Below are 22,070 nucleotides of genomic sequence, written 5' to 3' on the forward strand. Positions count from 1 at the left end.
ACAACCTATTTCTGCATATTCACCAGTCAGTCTCATCCGTGAAAATGTGTCCCCATTAGAGAGATTCCAGCTCGGGACCTATTGACCCAGAGTCAGACACGCTGACCACTAGGCCAACCGGGCCCGGCTTCATAGGTTTCAAAGTACTCAATCGAATCGATTGACGGTCCACACTTTAGTCGAAACACCCATCCATCCTCTCCCCGGCAATTTCTCAAAACAAATATCATTAAACCTCCCTCCCGGCAATCGACGCGACTTGACGATAGATCAACCATTTAAACCTATGGAAAAGAATCGATTACCCAATAATCGATTCTTTACCATACCTTTCAATGGGAAAATATCGATCCGCGCTTCGCCACCGAGCGGGCGGCGTCCACCACCTATTTATTAAACCTCAATTTCGCCGGTAACAAGGATCCGACGGCATAAACTGCGCATGGCACAGCCGTTATCACCGAGACACTCCTCCGCCCATAAATCTGCGAGTTTCATGTGTGTGTGAGATCCGTGTTGGTGTGCGCATGTGTGCGACTCTCTCCCGCGGGACGCACCCGGAACACCTATGACCGGAACGCTTTCTGAGACATTGTCCAATCGATGGATCGATAGTTAGCATGGCTAACATACGGATGTATCGATCGAGGTCGTTCGATAGCGATTCGATTATCAAATCGCTGAGCTTATGACCTATTGATATAAATTTGAATAGCTGCACCGGGTATTGGACTATTGACATCGGTTTTTGATGAGTTTCAGGTCGAGGTAATATATTCACTCAGGCTCGCCGGAGATGATCCGAAGTATGGCTTCTCGGAACAATTAGAAAATTATTTATGCGTTTCCCGTTTATCCATTGTTTATTTTAGGCCTTCCAGGAAAACGTATTTTTAAAACGATATAACGGTGTTTTTCCTCTCGGCATCTTTTCGTTTTAATGAGTCGCGTTTTGAAGGGAACGTTTCCAAACTCACGTGGGCCGTTGAACTCAGGTGATTCTATGAAAATTAGGGTGCATATTAACCTGGACATGTTCCTTTTCGAAACAATCAGTTTGGATATCTTGATCTTTCTTCTTTGGTCGGACATCGGTGTGCAGTTTACTTACTTTTAAACTATAAAGGCAGCGAAAATTGTATTGTTTTTACGTAATTTATGTTTTGTCTCCGTATTGTAAGATATAGTCGCTCCTCTGACTTGGCGCGTATCTTCATTACTCGTGAGCCCTGAAAAGCATGGAGTTATATGGAGAACAGGGCTCATGTGAAACAGAGGCGGATCCAGCAATTTGGCAACACCGGATTTCCTCCATTTAATCCTATGCTAAAAATCGATTCTTGTCGGAGCACTTGGCCCCTTCAAGAATCGATACATTTCCATAGGTTTAAATGGAGTAAAGACAATGTTGCCAATTTGCTGCATCCGCCAATGATGTGAAAATAGAGATACCCCCTTATGTCAGAGGGACAACAAGATGTGGACCGAGTTTGACAGAACCGCACAATGTCGCAGCAACTTTGAACCGCGAGGAAAAGGTTTGAAGTTTTATTTCCCTGTATAATTTAATGACAAGCACAAAATTTGATGACTATTTACACGATCAAAATATTTTCTCTTGACTTTGATTTTCGTCAGGGGAAAATTTACGACTAGTTGAATTCAACATCGAAAAGAAGTGAAGTTGATTTGACACTCTAGATGTAAAAAAAGTGTGCGAGAACTTATGCAATGCTGAATTACCTGCCACAGCAGTTAGTTTTACATCTTGGCATTGCTAAATTAACTACTGTAGCGGGTAATTTAGCACTTTACAAGTTCTCGCACACTTTTTTTACATCTAGAATGTTAAATCAACTTCACTTTCTTCCAGTGAAAACTAGTTCCAACTCCTTTTTTCCCCCAAAATGTGAACTCTGATCAATTCGATCCACGTTATTTTAGAACTTTTACATTGACGGTTCGAACACGCAAATCGTCACGTGTCAAAGCGCAGAACTGCACACTTTTATAAGTCTATTCGAATGAAAGGTGAATTCGGAAAGTAAAAAGTGATGGGAATACGAGTAAAATCAATTCGTGGTAATACATTTCATGATTTGCATTTCAGTGGCGAAGCGTGATGATCGATTATCGATATTTCCCCATTTGAAAACTATGGTAAAGAATCGATTATTAAGGTGTTCGTTGCGAACACCCTGTTCATCGATCCCTCTCCATAGGTTCAAAAGGCAGATCAATCGATGCATCGCAAAAAGCACGCCACGCCACTGTTATTTTCGGTCGTTTCAAATCAGTATTGGAGAGATAACACCATAGACAAATAGTTTAGAGACCTTGTATTCTTATTTACTCTATAGTATAAGAGTATTTTTCGGTAGATATAAGGACGACACGAGAGACTTAAACGCGCAAGAAGAAAAAAGAACGCCTGTGAAGCTCGTCGCTTTTAGTCGTTCAGCAAATATAGTTTAGAGACCTTGCACTGTTATCTAGCCAGTAAAGTAAAATTTACTTTTGATAGTTGTGAGGACGAGTCAAGAGACTTAAACGCGCAAGTAGAAAAAAGAGCGCCGGTGTAAACTGTATTGTGCTCGAGATTTTAGAGTATGTTCCTCGAAAACTGTTTTATTGGCACCTCCTTGTATACATACTTCACCCTCGCAATTCATTCTCAGATTTCTAACGGTGCACCTTGAAATGATAATTAGAATAAATGATGAAGGAGGGACTCAGCCTGGAAGTATTTCGTTTCCGTGACTCTCGAGATATGTCTAGCTCGCGGTATTTCCCGTGCTGCATTACTGTTCTTTGACGAATTTTTCTCATTTTGTATTCCGAGCAGAGGATTCAATACTGTCACAAGAGTTGTCGGATAAGTTCATGAATAAAAACATTCTAATATTACGTTGATGGAGCGTTTTGGATGTCTAAAATGCGCCTGCTAAACCAAACATTTTGATTTGAAATAAACTTTGATACCAATGCGAAATGAGGTAATGACTACGCATGTATATGATAGACTCTATGACTCTTTCGGACATATGCCTGACTGCAAAAATCCATAAAAGATTTTTCATTTTTCATATCTACCTTTATACGAGCTCTTTGACAGAAAACGCTACAAAGGCACAAGGTTTGACAAAAAATTGACTTCTTGTGCATCTTATCATCATAGATTTGTAATATTATATTAGTTGGAACTGTTTCTGTGTCTCTTTTGAAATCATTTAATTAACAATCAACTATTTTGATCAAACGGCGAATCTGAAGGAGTAGAAAAAGTCTGTAAAGTAACAGACCTTTATTTTATTTTTTAATCAGTAATACGCAAATTTTATTTATTACATCATTATACGCCACGCTCTCTCTTCACGGCTGATGAGTTATATAAAATTAGGATGGCTTTAATTAGTTCGCTTTATTTATTAGTTCCAAAACGTTGACGAGCAACTATTCGATCATAAATCATATGCTCGTTGCATACTCACCTATTTGAAGGCGCTTGGTTCGGCCTCACAAAACTGTTGCTTGCTAGTTACGCGCCGTCTGACGAACTTTGGAATAGCTATGAAATACGAGACCGGCCATAACGTGACTGTTACGCAAACTTTATATAGAGATAGTTCGATGCATCAATACCAATTTAAAAATACTGAACGGGAAAAATAATCATCTCTGCTAGAAATGTACTAAATAATTCTAGTTTGCGATATAATACATTTTGTGTGCTTGTGTAAGAATATTTGAGGATAATTATTGTAAAAAGTTATGAAATTCTGCGTTAATTATTCTTCAATGAACACGTAAAACGGACTGCAGGAGATTCTAAAATGACTAAAATCATTGAAAACTATTAAAACTTACTAGCAAACAGACTAAATGAAATCGGATCGGATTCGAAGGCTTTCTCTCTCGGTCAATGTTCGCCAAAGATGAAGGAAAGCCTTCAAAACCGGTCCGATTTTATTTGTTTTATACGCAACTGAGTTGTAATACATTTTAATCATTTTCGCCAATTCTTTTTTACGTGGGAGAGTTCATAAAGGATTATCGTTTATACGAGAACACAAGACCTGCTCCTTCTTAAGAAAAGAAAAGAGCACCTGTCATTGCTGACCTCTGCAAAATATGCCACTTTAGTTTTCATGGAAAACTGGTTGAAAATGCCTGAAACTTTAAACTTGGGGAACATCAGATGCAAGTATGGCAACGCAGTCATACATGGAACATAATCTCAGTATCTTACTCTTTGAGTCGTAGAAACGATTTACGTAGTGCATGCTAAGTTTTCCAAACGCACTCAAATATTTTCAAAAGCAACTTAGCTGAGGCGTAACTCGATCGGGAATCATTCAAAAAAGGAAACGATTGATGTTTTGATTTGGAACATTTTAATTTCTTGAACAATCACTCATTATGAGATACTCATTACAAAATATAAAATATATTTGTTTGTATTTTTACATAAAAAATACAGTGCTCATTTTAACAGCATATCGGCACAGCGTAAAGCATCGACCACCGAAATTCGTAACATCAATTTCACAAGCATTTTCTCTCTGCAAAACGATTACAAGCAAATTTTATCGTCAAAATTTTTCCGCGAATACTTAAAAACTTACAGAAATTGAACAAACTTATCGTTTAACTTAGAATGAATCCTTGATTTTGATTTTCTTTGAATTTGGTTTTTACATTTGACTTAAATTAACTTATCACTGAATTTACACTATTTACAAGTTACAGTCTTATCTTAGTAATAAATAAATGAAAATCAGAAAAAAGGACCGAACCTCCTTTTACACAAGGAAAGACACGATTAAATGAGCGAGACAAGCTCTCCAATGGAAGACATAAATTTAATTGAAAGATATTATATGTAGACCCTATGAAGCTTGTGTACATTTGCACATTTTTCAAATGCACTGATGTCGATTCAATTATTATTTTAATAGCTAGATTCATTTGATGATAATTTTTCGAGCTGAAGATGTGAAAGTAGCTCATACAAGAGGTTTCATTCTCTCTGAGGCAGTGGGGCACATACTATTGAACGAGCGATTGTCCATCCGGTGAGGAAAGGAATAAAATGGTGGGCGGATGGTAGTGGTTTCACACCAGCTCTCATTTACAACCTTTTAATTACTATAAATTGCTCTCCGCGATTGGTCTACAGATTTAATTCTCATCTAACGGGTTGATGCATTTTTATTCGACCCTCATTCACTGACCTTAAATCTTAGTGACTTACATATACAACTGAGTGGATGAACGAAGCAATCACGTATGGAAGATATGGGTTCAGTGTTGTGTGAATAATTACGTACTTGCACTCATCGCCGTTTCCCTCACGAAAGTACGTAACTATATTTCAATGTTGCCAAATTTCCCTCTAAAACTGCATGTTCATCACCAGAAGAATCTTGAGACATTTCTGATTGAAAATTTCACTGATTTTTCTCCTGATCTCACGCGAAGATCAGACAAATCTTGAGCAAAAATTTCACAGGTACACTCTTGTAATAAATTTAGTGATTTGAGTCAATTGTGCAACCTTGGAATGGGGTTAATTACGTTCCTTCGTCCAGGAGACAACGTCATGTGAGAGTGCCTCTGCTTCATAAAATGAAATATCGTGGCCTACATTCCATTCTACCCAACTTCTACAGGAAAATATGTAAAACCGGTATTCCTTAATATTCTAACCAATATTTTGATTTTTTTCTAAAATTCAATGTTAGTTTCAATGAGATTCTAAAATGCTTTTGAGGGAATTTTTCGTAAAAAATGTGATTTTTTCGTATTATTTTGCGTTAGGAAATCCTAAAATCTTATCATTTGTACAGTATGAACAAAAATTTCTATAAAATCACCTTACGCTCAAGTAGTAGTTACAATAATCTTCTGTAATTTTTAGTGATTTGTTTTCAAACTATCTTTTTGCAGAAGTGTACGTTTTTTTAAAGACCCGCTTTTGAATGTAAATAATATTAAAAAGAAGTGAGACTACATTCACCACGGTGTATACTTTTACAACGTGGACTCATGTTGATGATAACAAAATAAACCCTAATTTCCTTCTAAAAATGTTCGATGAATGGAAAAAATTCACGTTTACTGGCAATTTTTTGTCGAAAGGAAAAATGAAATCATGTCAAACCGTTACGTGTCATTTGAAAATTACTTAACCTTAAAAAATAAATTATATTTACAATGAAAATGCCATCAATAACAGACTATATTTTTTCCACAATTTTTGCAAAGTTCACTTTTGGACGAAGAAATTTAACTGATTTGCTTGAATTGTTGGTTGCCAGAATTTTTATAAGTTTTAAAACTTTGAGATTTTGAACACTTCGTAATTGGCAAAAGTGAAATCCGCACAGCCAGTGATTTATTTTGCATACAAGATTTTGCATTACTATCAAGATTTCAAGGTTTAACCCTCGTTAAAACTGTTGAGCTTCCATTTTTAATTTTTTTAAATTGAAAAATTACCAATAGATGTGGAGTCCCTTGGAAATTATATCACCAACAAGTAAACTTCGACCTAGCAGTGCTCTCACAACGTAAGAGAAGGACCAAAAGTGCGAAAGTAGAGTTCAACAGAGTTTACATGTCACTGGAGGAAATTTTATCAACGAAATTTGGCCGCAGTTGTAAAGATTTTCCAAACTTGCAGCTGCGCTAGGTATCTGTCTTTGGAGACAAAAGCACAACTTTTGAGCAATAGCACTTTTGGGAAATAATATATTGACGCATTGTGAATGTTGCAGCCGCAGTCATTATGTCAAAAACCCTTTTCATTGTGTGAGCAACATGTCACAATACCTTTTAAGCCCTTCCTACAATGGAGAGAAACCTCGCAGTAAAGTGACGATCAACAAACCGGAAAAGGAAATCTTTGATCTATCTGAAGCCAAAACGGTCGGCCAAAATTATTCAGTGTATTCCTACCGTTGGCTTGACTCGTATTGTAGGATAATTTCATTCATAGTCTACAGTAATTAAACAAAAAAAACTTTTACAAAACCTTAAAGAGAACATTAAAAAAGAGGGCCAAATAGCAATGGAAACTGAGATGCCAATTTTTTTTCTTCAAATGTGCTTTTGTATTTACATTGAGCGCAAGCAGTCAGCATAGTCAAATCAGACATTTTCCAAACGCTGAGGCGAATTAATTACCTCTTATTCTCTCTTAGATTAAAAGCATTAACGGTTTACTAATTTTTGACATTGTATGTATTCGAAGCGTGAATATGTACGTAAAAATTCGTTGTACAATGTTGGCTTATCCGAGAACCTCTAGACAGGGTCTGAGGTAAGAAAATGCTCCTCTTGTTTTCTCTTCAGAATCTTACGTCGAGAACTCTTTGGACGTATTTCTGCCGGACGGAACTATGTGCATTAGGACATGAGCCCTGAGACCCATAAGAATATATGCATAACAGGCCTCACGTCATAATGCACATAGTTCCGTTTGGCAGAAATACGTCCATTTTTGCAACGGAAAGCTCGGAAATCAACTCTTGAAAGAGATATTAACAAGTATTGTTAACAAAGATCAAATAGAAGTAATATTATACAAATGACGTCATATGTATATTGCCATTTAACAAATGTTAATTGTAAATAATTATAATTATCTTGTCCAAGAGTTGATTTCCAGACTTCTTGTCGTGTCATTCATTTATCCAATAAAACCTTAAGGAGAAAACATGTTGCATACAATAGCGAGTTGTGAATGATCGATTATCGATATTTCCCGATTTGAAGCTATGGTGAAGAATCGATTGTTAATGTGTTCGTTTCAAACACCCTGTTTATCGATCCTCTTTCATAGGTTTAAAATGGCAGATTAATCGATGTATCATAAAGCAAGCCACGCCACTGGTTGAATAATACTTTGACACATCCAAGTGGCGTGACGTGCTTTGCGATATATCGATTGATCTGTCATTTAAACTAATGAAAAATGATCGATAAACATGGTGTTTGAAACAAACGCCCTAATGATTGATTCTTTGCCATACTTTCAAATAGGGAAATATCGATAATCGATCGATCACGATTCGCCATTGATGCATACCTTGTCTAGAGGCTCATTCATTGTACACTCCCTATACTGCCGTGCTAAGGAAGAACGCCGTATGAACATTCGATAGTTGCCAAATTTCCTTAGATAAAATGTTCATTTTTGAGGAAAGTTATGAACATTTTCCCTTGAAATTTTCAAGACTTTTCGGCGGAAGTACGAGAAAAATTATCTGAAAAATTGGAAGAAAAATATTCATAAGTTTACAAGGAAATTCATGTTTTGTCAAAGGAAATTTGGCAACGTTTGAAGGTTCATACGGCGTTCTTCCTAAGTACGGCAGTAAATCCCTCGTCAGAATATTGCTATGTTTCCTTTTAAAAGGACTGAGCAGGGGGAATAAATTAGGCAGCATCTGATGTAATTAATCTAATAGGATTCTAGTAAAAACCGTCGATACATAGTGGAACGACAGAACCTCATTTCACGGATCAAGTGACTCAAGGCAGCAGCCTGTGGTAGTAGGGCTTGCTACTATTCTCGATTATGTAGAAAGCGTGAGGTTTCCCATTGCTGGGGAAGTACTTAGTGAACTGTTTCGTGGGCTTGGGTTTCATGTATGTGACGGTCTTTTTCGGGCCGTGCTTCTTGTGGCTGGCCTTGTCTTGGTCGGTGATGGAGGGAGCTGCGGGGGTGGAGTGGCCCAAATCGCTAGGGTATTGGTGGTTCTCGATGTTCTTGACGTTGTACACGCTGCTCTCTCCGGCGCCGTGGCCCAGGAACAGAGGGTCGTTGATGTCGTCGTCATACTTGTAGAAATTGGAGTTGGTCTTCCTCCCGACGAGCTTGTTGATCACCGGGATGTTGTAGTGGTACACCTGTTGGCAAAGCAGAGATCAACGTCAATGATTAATATATGTATTATGGTATATTATTATTAACAATAATATACCTCTACTTTGGTTTTAACTAAGATTGTACGAAGACACATGAAGTTCTTAAATATTAAGCCGAAATTAAATATAAGTTTTTACTTTTGCACAACTTTAAGATAAAAACTATTTGGTTTATTTTACAATTGCAACTTATATGGATTGCATTTTGCGAAAAGGAACCAAAAGCATTGCAATGATGCTAAGAATGCGCATTTTCATCCTTTGCAATAAAATTACTGAAATCATGAAATAATATGAAATTTACATGGTAATTTTTATCTTAAATTTACAGTTTTTAGCGAGTGAGATAGAAACCCTTAATGTATAATCACTGTTTCCTCCCAAGACAGAAGAAGTATGAACAATCTTTGCAACATTGCAATGGTCCTGGTCCCTTTGTGCAAAATGCAATCCATATGTTTTGTTAAACTCTTATCCTGGATCTTTATATTATTCAATCTGATAGTCCTGTTCATCACTCATAAAAAAATCCTAAAATGATAAATAACATTAATGTATAAATTATTAAAACTATATTTATCATTTTGAATATTTTAGTATTAGTATTGTTAGTAATATATTTATATTTTATTTTGGAGCAGAATTGATAAAGTTAGGTCAGTCTATCCTGGTGAAACTAATCCCCTCGCCGTACTTGAGGATGCAACTCGAGCCCGGGAGAGTTACGAAATTGGCCGAGTTTATCAGAAAGGAGCCAACCCACGTTTTCGAAAAAAAATGAGTTAAGAATGTTTATGAGTTCCACTAGTTGTGTATTATCTCCTGACAAAAACTGAAAGTCGAAAAATAGAAATTACTTTGTGAAAAGAGGGGTTAAAATGTATTTTCTACACTGAGCCTAATGCAGGAATGAAACTTCGAACCTTCTTTTTCTCAGTTTCAACTTAATGTGGGTTGGTTCCTCTCTGATGAATTCGGCCCAATTGTGATAAAATCCGTGCAAGCATCGTCAAAAGAGCGGCAACTAATCGTCTGCACTGAGAAAAAACTATGGTTTATAAACCTATTAGAGGTAAATATGGAACACCTATAATAGTCGTAAATAAACTAATGATTCTCGGTCTGTGAACCATACTAAGGTCTCTGTACCTAATTAAGGTACAGAGACCATAACTAAGGTATATGTGCTATTATTATATGTAGAGGTACTACTATTAGTAGTGTTCCATATTTACCTCTAATAGGTTTATAAGCCATAGTTTTTTCTCAGTGTGCACTGCGTTTCGCGCAACGCGAGAAGTATTCATGCAGTCTTGTAGGCGCTAATATGCGTGTCACGACTCACGTGGCGAACCGCACTGTTTGGCGCAATGCGTGAAGTATTCCTATAGTCTTGCAGGCGCTGATTTGCGCTTAACGCCGGCGTGGGTTGGTTCTCTTGTAATAAATTCAGTCCAAATTTTCCCTCACGAATTGCATTGTTCCCAGGGAAACCTTGGACTTTTCTAACTGAATATCTAACGATTTGTTCCTTTAATCGCATGGAAAAATCAGACAAATTTGTGTAAAACATTGCACAAGTATATCCTTGTGGAAAACCTGATTGTTTGGTTCAATTTTGTGATCTTGGAATGGAGGAACGTTTCTTCGTTCAAGGAACGACGAATAATGCGCCACGATAAAATGGAAAAAATTTCTGCTAAGCGGAACTATAGACGAGTGCGGAAAATAGGGTGTGCTGTAGAGAGCTACTGAAGGAACAATGTAAAAGCGGGCGTGATTCCCTTTGGGGTGGAGAAATGGAAAAGTGTGAATATACATTCTACCAAACGGAACTAAACGCAAACTGTATGCGGTACTCATGAGCCATGGGCATGACAAAAGAGCATTATGGATAGGGCTCATTAGTTGGACTGCATTTTGCAATTTGGAACTATAAATTCTGGCCCGATTTAAAAACAATGTATTCGCCGTTAGTTTCCTTATGCACATAAGTGTTTTTTCAAATGAACCAGAATTTATAGTTCCAAATTCTAAAATGCAGTCCAGTTAAAGACTCCGAACGGCAAGATCCTCGTCCCGGTCGTTGACGCTGACGTCACGAGCGCTTTATAATTCCGATTCATTCTTACGGCCCTCGACCAACGAGCACACCTCATCTTTCCCACCTGTCTCTGGTTCTGTTCAGCAGAAATACATCCAAATCAAGCTAATTTTATCGAGATTATAATATGAATTGCATTTTACAAAAAGGAAGCAGGAGCATTGCAATGTTGCTAAGCTCGTGCAACTTCTCTCGCCTTGGAAGAAAAACCTGATTATCCATGAGCAGTTTCTATTTTACTCGCTAAAAGTTTTAAATTTGAAACAAAAATTACCATGAAAATTCCTTATTTTTCCTGATTTTAGTAATTTTATTGCTTAGGATAAAGTTGCACAATAGTTGCATAAAATCCGTGCAAGCATCGTCAAAAGAACGGCAACTAATCGTCTGCAACGCGAGACGTATTCATGCAGTCTTGTAGGCGCTAATATACGTGTCGCGTAGCCAACCGCACTGTTTGGCGCAATGCGTGAAGTATTCCTACAGCCTTGCAGGCGCTGATATTGCATCATTGAAATGCTTCCGATTCCTTTTTGCAGAATGCAATCCGTACAGTTTTAAAACAGTCAAAAGTACGTTGCGGAGCTCACCTTGCTTGGTTTGCCATTGGAGGCGAAATTAATTCCCAAATTGTTGAAGGACTTGTGACCGGGGTCAGCACCGCGGAACTTGTCATCATGATGCGAGGCGTAGTAGTAAGAACTGGGCGGGAGCTTGATCACATACATTCTCGAGTCCAAGTTCTCCAGGATCCGCTTCTGGTGGCCCTTGTAGCCTTCCGGCCTCTGGGCATGCGCGCCCCCGGCCAGCCGCTTCCTGTAGTGCGGACCCGGCTCCACGCGCGCCAAGCCCAGCCTGGACAGGAGCTTCGAGTTGGAGACGATCTTCTTCTTCTGGTTCGAGTTCTGGGACCGTTTCGGCTTCTCCTCTCCCGGTTTCGAGGCTCGTCGGTTGGAGCCTTTGGAGCCCTTTCGCCGGCGGCGCGGGGCCGTGGAGGATCCTGCAGAGGTCTCTTGGCTGGGGGTTGGGCTCGGGGTGGCCGCTGACGTGGAGTCGAGGGGGGTGGCAGCCTCCTGGGAGCTGGAGTCAGGGGAGGCTAGGTCAAGGTCGGTGGAGGCGTGGACCAGTCGACGCTTGGTGCGAGTGGTGTCCTCCGCGAGGGCGAGTGCGCATGCGCAGAGGAGGGTCATGGTGGCTAGCCACAGCCTCATCCTGAAACAGAAAAGAAAAATGAAGGTTAAATTTTGCATAGTTTTTGTGCAAAATTTAAAATGACTCTGCTGCAAACTTCAGCCAGAGTGAAAAAAGAGTTGTTTCTAACAGAAATTGGCTCAAAAAATACGATGAGCGCATCAAGAAAGTCTGAGACACTCTCAAAGCTTTTCAATCTGTGAAAGAAACCACCATTTAGCGGGAAAAACAAAGTTGAGAAGTTGCCGAAAATTACAATTAGAGTCAAAAATTTAAACTCTAATGAGTACCAGCACAAAACTGAGGAGGGGGCGTGTTCAGCTTAGGCAGTTTGGATTGGAATATTAAGTTGAGGTCACGCCGAGAGATCTATAAAGTTTAACGTTTCTACCTTGATACATACAGTTTCGGGTCATTTTTTAGTGTATTTTCTGATTTGCGAAAGAAATTTGCGTGTTTTTGGGCTGCCTGGTTAAAAAAAGATACTACGGCACAAGTGAACATTTCGTAAGAGGAGTCGTTCCATCCACCCTTTCCGCACTAAGATACTACGCAATATTCAACATGGTCGACGCCAACCCGGTAAAACACACGTGACGAGACGGGGGTATTTATATTTACATTTTCCGATTCAAGTACTACAAATGCATATTATTCAGTAAAAGATACCACATTCAGTGGCAGAGCATAGAATATGTCTATATCATGTCGATTGCAAAGTTATCTTGATTAGCAAATGCTACCGGTCATTGAGTTTCCTCAATGGACCACTAGACAAGGTACGAATTTAAGCGATCTGATACATGTTCCTTAACCAAAATTTTACGTAGAAAACGATTCACACAACGAAAATTACGGAAACCAACTCCTAACGAAGATATTAACGTTATTATTTCACATTGGTTACGAGGAATTTTAACTGCCCGCTCACAAGAAACTCAAAACTCTACGTGAGTCAAATCGCCCACTACAACGATTTCAGCAAGCTTCTCAATCGAGCAATGTTCATTTCCCATCATGTGTTGTTCAAACTATTAGCAATTTGCTATAACTGAGCCAAAGCGTCAAGATTGAGGTTGCCAGATATTTATGTCGCAGAGACTGTCATGATAACGTTTAGCGCGCGATGTGAGTCACGTAGAGCATTGAGTTTTCATGAGCGGGTGGTTTGAATTCACGCATCAAGAATCATTAAATATCTTCATAAAAGAGTTGATTTCGGTAATTTTCGTTGTGCGAATCGTGTTCTACGTGAAATTCTGGTTAAGAAACATGTATCAGATTGCTTAAATTCGTACCTTGTCTAGTGGTCCATTTTATCGTCTATAAGCTCTAGATTCGTATATTTTCTTCAATTGCCTGACCCATGTGGCAATGTTGGAAAAGGACACGAGTATCAGCACCTCGACAGTTAATTACAAACGAATTTGTAGTCGAAAGCAATCGAACCGAACGTCTAGCCGTGGTGAATAGTTTTAAATGCTCTCCGATATCTGTCTGGTCTCTGGTGGTCTAGCGCCGCCGACCGTGGGAGATCGCCACAAGACAGGAATGTAAATCACTGTAAACACCGATTCGAACCAACATCCTCGAGTTGTTTCCAGACACGCATGTTTGCTATTACATAGATTGTTCCCCCTACAACATGTCAATCGAGACAGTTATTGAATGAGCTATCAATTCTGAGAAAGATCGCACACACCACAACACAATCTCGGAATGACATGGAGCAAGGGTCGTACTCATCGCCGTTCTTTGACAAACTTTTTTCTGAAGCGAGGCGCTATGAAATGTCGTTTCAATTGAAGGAAGTTCAGGAAAGGCTTTAATGGAGCACTATGAAAAGGACGAGCAATTTTCACGAAAACTAAAGTTAAATTGATCAGTTTGACTTTGGAACTCCGTAAAAAGGATTATAATGATTTTCACCAAGAAAAAAGTACAAAGTAATAAAGAAAAGATTATATTGTTTTGACAAATTTTAAGCTAGATTGAGGACCTATACCTTAAAATGTAGGATTCATTTTTTTTTTATTTTTTATGTTCTACATCGGAAAGTGCCTTTTGCGCTGCGGTCGTAGTAATTCTCATCATTTCTTTCCTATACGGAAAATTGTAAAATAATAAATTTAAAAGTCAGGATATCTGCCGCCTTGTGACGTCCTGCATTTCCCATTTAAACACATGCATTTTGGCAGATTAGGTGATATGGTCAATTTTTTTTACTATATGTTCATTTTAGAAACCGAGGATATTCTCATGCTCAGCTCACTCACAATCAGTAGTTTCTTCTTAGACATGAATTCACAAAATTTCAGACACCTGCAAATCCTCCATTGATACCACAGAAAAAACTCAAAAATTAACCCATAACTTGCGGAAGAAAATATGACGGATAGTATTCTAAATTCCAACAAATAGATTGATCCTTCGATCAACTACTTTCCTCATCAATTAAAAGATATAGGTCCAAAGGTCGCATGCTCGTTTGAGATCGGCTACTGTATGGTGAGCACTGTGAGAGCTTTTGTCATGTTCCAACATTCTTGAATTTTAAGTGGACACGCGACGTCACGAAAAATTGTTTTTACATGAAATTATGCATATTCAGCATGATTCGAACATGTCCGGCACTCATTGTGTCCTCAGAACAACAGCAGGTTTTAGTAATAGCCTTTTTCTTAGTTAGGCATTCTCCCCGCTCATATCAGCCTCCCCTTCTAAAAGCTCGCCCGTGGACAATTCTCCGTGTCTTGAGACAGAGCCACACGGCTGCCACGTCATCCGGAAAATAAGCAAATTTTTATTATTTCCATGGGGAAAATGTCGATTTATCACCATTACTTCGCAACTTTGGTACAGGGCAGTGCAATAAAACATGCTCCAAACTGCCGTACTGGGGAACACGCCGTATGAGCCTTCAGACGTTGCAAAGTTTCCTTCGATAAAAACCGAAATTACCGGGAAATTGTGCGTATCATTTTCCAAAATTTTCAGACAATTTTGTACACGGTTTAATCTAAAATATCTGGAAATTTCAGGGAAAAGTATGCATGAATGTTGTCAAAACTACATGTTTTATCGAGGGAAATTCGGCAACTCTCGAATACTCATACGGCGTTCTTCCTTCGCACGGCAGCAAAGCCCTCCATCATGTGGACGTATTCCTATCAAACGGAACTATGTGCATTATAACGTGAGCCCTGTTATGCACATATTCTTATGGGTCTCAGGGCTCATGTCTTAATGCACATAGTTCCGTTTGACAGAAATACGTCCATGTGACGAGTCTCCGCACGGGTGCGGGTGCGCAACGCAAATTAATTCCTCTTCCCCTGGGGCGAGGTTGCCAACTCTCACCAAAAATCCTGAATTTTCGTTCGACTTTTACGAAGTATCCGGGGAAATTTTCCGCTGAAGCGATAGCATCGCCGTGGACACCGCAACCCGTAAAATATTACGGTACCTTGCACCGACTGTGAACTATGCTGTAACGTCGGACCCCAGCACCGTTCCTTGACAGGCTGAGGGCCCTTATTTATTGGTGGGTTGTAGGTTATGGCTCTCTGATGCCAACTGTCCCCGACACACCGGGATCTCCCTCGGATTCGAAGATGGGAGTTTGGATTTAAGGACAGGTGGCAGCACTGGCGTGGGGGTAGGCCAGCCCGGAGCCGGCGAGAGAGGTCACCTACAAACAGTCACGTGAGTGATAAAACAATTAACCCAGTCGTCTCCACCGCGAGTTACAGTTTGTGAGTTCTGATTTTGAGGTCCTTTGTTCCTAACGGTCCGCTCGTAAAGTCTAGGATTTTGGGGGCTCCTGCTGAGAGGGGTCAAGTAAATGTAGACGACCATCATTTTACTTTTCACTGATAAGCCCATCGGGACTAGGTTCGTCTGTCCAGATAGGTGCTGTCTCAACAATACCGATTGTTGAATGAATATACTTAAATTTAAGAGCTTATAGATTACAATTCCTGATTGAATCCACTGTTTAGATAAAGGTGTGAATTTAATTTGAATCACGCTGGGTTTAATCAATTGAAAAAGAAGGAAAAAATATTAATTTTTTCTCCCCAGAAATCTGAACCGTTGCTCAACCATTTGAACAAACAAAAAAAAAAAAAACCCTTATTCCTAGGCAATTTTGAAACTTTCAAATTTGCTACCGCCAATAAACAAATAATAATCTCTATTTTTCATAGAATATGTTCATATAACACCAAGAATATCCGATCTTAGAGCATTTACTTTTTCAAACATATATAAAAAAATTTAATTAGCCATGTTGCTGTTCAACTGCGCAATTAATACAATATATATCACTATTTAGCAAAGGCGATAAAACTCTTTCTTCATATCAATATAATATGTAAATGTTAATGCACGTTAATTTATTGTAACGAGCAAACAAGTCGGTTGCGATCAAAGTGAAAGTTACTGAATTACTGAAAGTTATATTTTGAAAACGGAATCATCGAATATTGAATAATAATGACACGGAAAAAACGAGTTTAGGATGGGGCCCTAACTAGAGGTAGGGCAGTGAGAGGTAGCTCACGTCCCTACAGATTACAGGCACGAGACCTCCATGAGCTAGTTGCGAACGCTGCCACCGACTGGGTTTTGAGGTTTTAGTTACTGCGCATGCGCGCGCATGCGCAGGAGTAGCGAATAACATCATTTCTCGCTGAACGCCAGTTGAGGACTGATGCCCGTATGATCAGGTGTCATTGATATGCCGAGAAGGGGAATTGCACTCAAGAGGCGTAAATTCGCCGCCTCCATTATCGAGGCCTCGTAGCCTGGTGGTAACGCGCTGGTCTACCATCTCTGCGATGCGGATTCGAATCCATGCGAGGGCACGGATTTTTTACGCTCGGCGTCGATATGAAGGTAGGGCTGGACCCTACCTTCAGCTTGGGCCTGACCCTCCGAGGTTTAGGTGAAGCAATTTCACCTACCCGGGTTTGGGGCCGGGCCCTGCGCCGCAGTACCCGATCCTAAACCCGTTTTTTCCGTGGAGGACTGAGCCGAAGTTAGGTTATCCCAACCGAAGAAATCGGATCCTGCAGCAGAGAGATCAGCCCTCTGATAAAAAAGGCACTACCGGATTCCCTCTGCTCAAATACCTATTATTTTCCCCCACGGTATTGGTAACTTTTCCTTCTATTCCGGCAACATAAGGAGCTCTGACTATTTTAAAGAAGTTATTAAAATTTACATGATGTAAACCGATAATGACTTCCTTAATTTCGATAGACAGGAAATGAAAAGACTTGAAAATTTCCGGTCACTTCTCAGTTTGCATTAACGAGTTAATTCAAAGCGTTTCTCTTCTTATTGCAGGTAAACACGCGTTTCTAGCAGAACTATCTCGGAAGAGGCGAATGAAATACTGTGGGTACTCTTAGAATCCTATGGTGATGAAACGTTCACCTCAATCTCACGAAAGGAAATCTTAATGTGATAGGACAAGAGCACGCGCATGGAAAAGCAGAGCAGGTAAACAAGCAGCAAATGCGGATCGTTTTAAGCGCGACTAACAAAGTCATCGACAGGCTGGGCGCACAGTAGTATCGCCCGTCGAGTTGTAAGGACAACGCGAGAGACTTTAACGCAAGGGTAGAAAAAAGAACACCGGTGATGCTCGGCAGGTCGGTGCTTTTAGACGCTCGCAGAGCACTGTCGTGCTTAGGATGAAAGCGGTATGAGCCTTCAGACGTTACCAAGATTCCTTCGATTAATCATGAACTTTGAGAAAATGTGTAGATATTTCTCCTCCAAATTTTCAGAGAATTGCGTTCGTAAGATTTAAATATTCTTAAGATTTCAATAAAAATATTTACAGCTTTCCTCAAAAATACGTAGTTTCTGAAAAAAAATTTGGCAAAATTTGAATTTTCTCATCAATCAACGTTCCCGAGTAGCATTTTTTAGCGAAAAAATCGCGATATTTTTTAATTAAGTTCCGATTTTTTTTACGATTTTATGGCGATGAAATATCTAGAATCATCAACATCTATGAGCAATTATCCTCAACCTTGTCGCAATTGTATCTCTGTCAAATCTCTTCAGAAGAAATAAAAATTTTCTCTCAATTTATGACAATATTTGGTTCGATAATATAGCCATAGATCATCGTCAACATAATCGCGATTTTGTTGCAAAATGCAATAAAATCGCATTTTATCGCAATTTTTTATCTGATAAAATTTCTATGAATCGACGAAGATAAAATCCCGATATATTTTCCAATCAAATCGCAACTTATCGCGATTACTGCTTGAGTCGGACGAAACCTTGCTTTCGACCTCCAAATTCATCCTTTACTTCCCTCGATGAATATACAGGGTTATTCAAAAGCCACGCACCACTGGCCATTGGGGGGGGGGGGGGGCATTTGAAATTTTTTAGGTGCCCCCACCCCCCTCCCCCAAGGAGATCAAAAACTGGAAAGTACCTAAAAAAGTCTCTCCCTTGATATGAGGAAAAACGTCTTAAACCGCAAATCGGTACCATTATTAGAGCTAAAGTTATGGCCAGTGGTGCGTGACTTTTGAATAACCCTGTATATAATATATTTAACATACATCCTGTCTAACGCTAATATCAAGGTTTCAGGGGTAACTCTCTCAATCCTCAAAACAGTCGCCTTAGTGAGGAGTGAGAGAGCGTGGCTGCTCTGTGCGGCGCGGGGCTTAGCGGACCGTAACGTGAGTGACGTCATAGTTAATAGACGGGTCTGTCGTCTCGTCTGTTGTGGCTGTGGCGTTGGACGCTCCGACCGAACGAGGAGATCGATGCTCCTCTGACGTAAGGGCGTATCTCAATTTCCACGTGGACCCTGTTCTCCGTTTAACTCTTCGTTTTCCACGGCTCTTGTGAAAATACAGATGTGTCTTTAAGTCAGAGATATGACGAGATGAGCCAAATGACGTGACGTGACCTTGCGCGCGAGTCTCGCCAAAAGTCGTTCACACTTGGTGCGGCCAGTAGCATCGATGCTCCAGCCGAGTGGACGTGTATTTTCTGAGTATAGGCTAACTTGGTAATGACGTCATTTTGATAAATTCAATGGTTCCCCCCAGATGAACTTGACTTCTTTCATGTGGATTGCTTTTCCATGCTTTTCCAGGGAGGAATATTCAATGGTGTTAAACCAAATGACGCAGCTACTAAATCAGTCTCTTTTGAAGCACATTGCTTTTGAAAAAAACTCTGGCCCTAAATGCTGCACCGGGAAAAAACACATTGGATATAGAGTCCAGACTCTTAAAAACATCGACAAGAAAAAGTACTCTTGATTCAATCAGAATCTAGCTTAAATCGAGAACCAAGCCTCTTGATTTAAGCGAATTTCGTTTTGATTTAAGCGAATTTCGTTTCGATTCGAGCAAAAATCCGATTGAATCAAGAGTATTTTTTCTTGTCAATGTTTTCAAGAATCTGGACTCTAGATCCAATGTGTTTTTTTCCAGTGTGTGCTTTATAGATCGTTAGTGCGGCATCTTTGACATACTGTCGATAGGCCCGAAGGCTCATACGGCGTTTTTACTTGGTGCGACAGCATAGGCATCCTACCAGGACAACACTTCAACATAAATCTACGGAATGTAAATAAGCGGAAGGAAATTTCCCTTGGAACCCGGCGATGGGATGGAAATAGGTTAACTGGGAGCAATGATCGGTGATGATTCAGGCGGCATAACCGCAGGAGATTAAGATAGGCGAGTTCCGTTGCGGGCTTGTATAATTTTTGCCCGGGAACTCTCGTGTCGCGACCGCCACCTCAATCTAGATCTATGGGGAGTCATCGGCTCTCCAACGGTGAGTCACCGGTGCCTGCGGCTCGATCATCGCTGACCTACTATCGCATCGCGTCGCTAAAAAATTTGAACTCATGACCCTATGAGCAAACATGCATGTTTTAAACTGATTACGGTAAACGCACGCGGGTCGTTTAGACAGAGAATTGGAAATGTAGCCAACATGCGTTAGAATTCAGTAAACTGAAAATTTCAATAGAAGGAAGAAGCCCATTGGAGCACAAAATTGTGCCTCTAAGAGTTGTGCTGTTTGGTTTAACACTAGTTACAACCATTCAGGAAGGCAGCTGCAGACGCGTTTTGGGTCTAATGGTAGATGTTGCATGTGTAAGGAATTTGCGATTTGACTGTTGATTCTTATGTAAAAGTTCGCGAGAAACACGATTTCTCTTAAATCCCATCATTCTCATCATTCCCATTCATTCTAATGGCCCAAGCACTAACGAGCACACCCCATCTCTTCCACCTGCACATAGTTCTGTTTGAGAGAAGGTTGACTTAAGGTCTCATGCAAGAAGTTTTTTCTCCCACTGGAAAAAAAAAAACACATTCGTTCTAGAGTCCAGTCTCTTAAAAGCATCGACAAGAATAAATACTCTTGATTCAATCGGATTTTTGCTTAAATCAAGAACCAAGCCTCTTAATTTGAGTGGATTTCCTTTTGATTTAAGCGAAAATCTGATTAAATTAAGAGTATTTTTTCTTGTCAATGTTTTCTAGAGTCTGGACTCTAGATCCAATGTGATTTTCTCCAGTGCCGTGTGGAATAAAAATGTTTATAATTTCTTTGTTCGTCTCATTTATCATCGTTATAATGCTTCGCGGCACCCTTTCAGACTTTTGACGCTATATAGATAGCTGCAGCCGTTTTACATGCAAAGCGCCTCTGGGTACGTCGTAATTCGAGACGAACGTCAACGTAAAATGCTAACGAAGCAGCGCTCATTCACACATGCCGGTTGGCGTTCGGCGATGAGTCAGTCGACGTCTGGAGCGTGTTCTCCATCAGCAGCGAGTCAATTCGAATCGTTATCGAATAAACTCTATCGGTAGATCCCTATCTTAACAATGCTACATATCGATCAAGTTCATTCGATAACGATTCGACAATCGAACCGCGTCGACCTGGTCGTAAATAAAACGGGGACCGCCCCACGTCGCTGTTTATCATCGGCTATCAATGCCATTGGAAACTATAGTAAATAATCGATTATCAGGATTCGTTACAATCACCTTTACGATCGATCTTTTTCCACGGTTTTAAAAGACGGATTAATCGATTAATCGATTCAGCTCGCGGGTTGAATAATTTCGGCGTTCCGAATGATTAATGCCACGACGATCCCTTTCAGAGGTGATATTGCGAATCGGTGGCGGCGACGCCCATCGGAATCGAAGTCAGTGCGAGCCCTGGTCAGTGAAATAAATTGAAACTGAAATTCAATTACGAGGCCTCCGAGGTGCAGTTGTTGGAAGAAATATTGCGATTATATGGATGGGGATTTTACCTCCGAGGGAAAGAAATTTGAAAGCTTCCGGCTTTCTTTGATTTAGAGCTGGATTTCTCATCTGCATGCAGTGTTCTCGAAGAAAGTGCCCGGCCAGCGAGCTGATTGTTGAAATTGGTAGGCAAAGCGATAGACAAAGAAGACATAAGGAGTATAAAGCCAACCTATCGGTTGAAATTGTTGGCTCCTGTATAGACTAAGAGAGAAAATGATGCACTAACTATGGGGTCTCTCGTGCACGGAGAAATTCTTACATCTAAAGTACTTCAGATGTGAGAACTGAAGTTCCAGATGTGCGAACCGAACCTCGACAGCTAGATCTAAAGTGTTCAGATGCTCAATCCGAAAACTTCCGAGATCCATACAACCTAAACTTCGGGTCCCACGCACGAGGTTTTTTCTCCATGTGGGTTGCCATTAGTTAGTCTATTAATTACCCCCTTTCTCCATTGCAACCACCCGCATTTCCACCAATAGGCTCCCTCTATATCCCTTTTGTCT

General features: G+C 40.0%; 1 protein-coding gene across 1 annotated transcript in view; it reads right to left on the reverse strand.

The window, feature by feature from the left end:
* Positions 1 to 4,385: 4,385 nt before the first annotated feature.
* LOC109033971 (uncharacterized) overlaps positions 4,386 to 22,070 on the reverse strand; it is a 102,058-nt gene continuing 84,373 nt past the window's right edge. The window contains exons 2-3 of the mRNA XM_019046859.2: positions 11,629 to 12,250; positions 4,386 to 8,916 (exon numbers count right to left, since the gene is read on the reverse strand). Coding sequence (XP_018902404.2) covers positions 8,539 to 8,916; positions 11,629 to 12,249 — 999 coding nt within the window. The 5' untranslated portion in view covers position 12,250 and the 3' untranslated portion in view covers positions 4,386 to 8,538. The remainder of the gene's footprint in view (positions 8,917 to 11,628; positions 12,251 to 22,070) is intronic.

This window comes from Bemisia tabaci, chromosome 8 (assembly GCF_918797505.1).
Source record: "Bemisia tabaci chromosome 8, PGI_BMITA_v3".
In the NCBI taxonomy this organism is placed as follows: Eukaryota; Metazoa; Arthropoda; class Insecta; order Hemiptera; family Aleyrodidae; genus Bemisia; species Bemisia tabaci.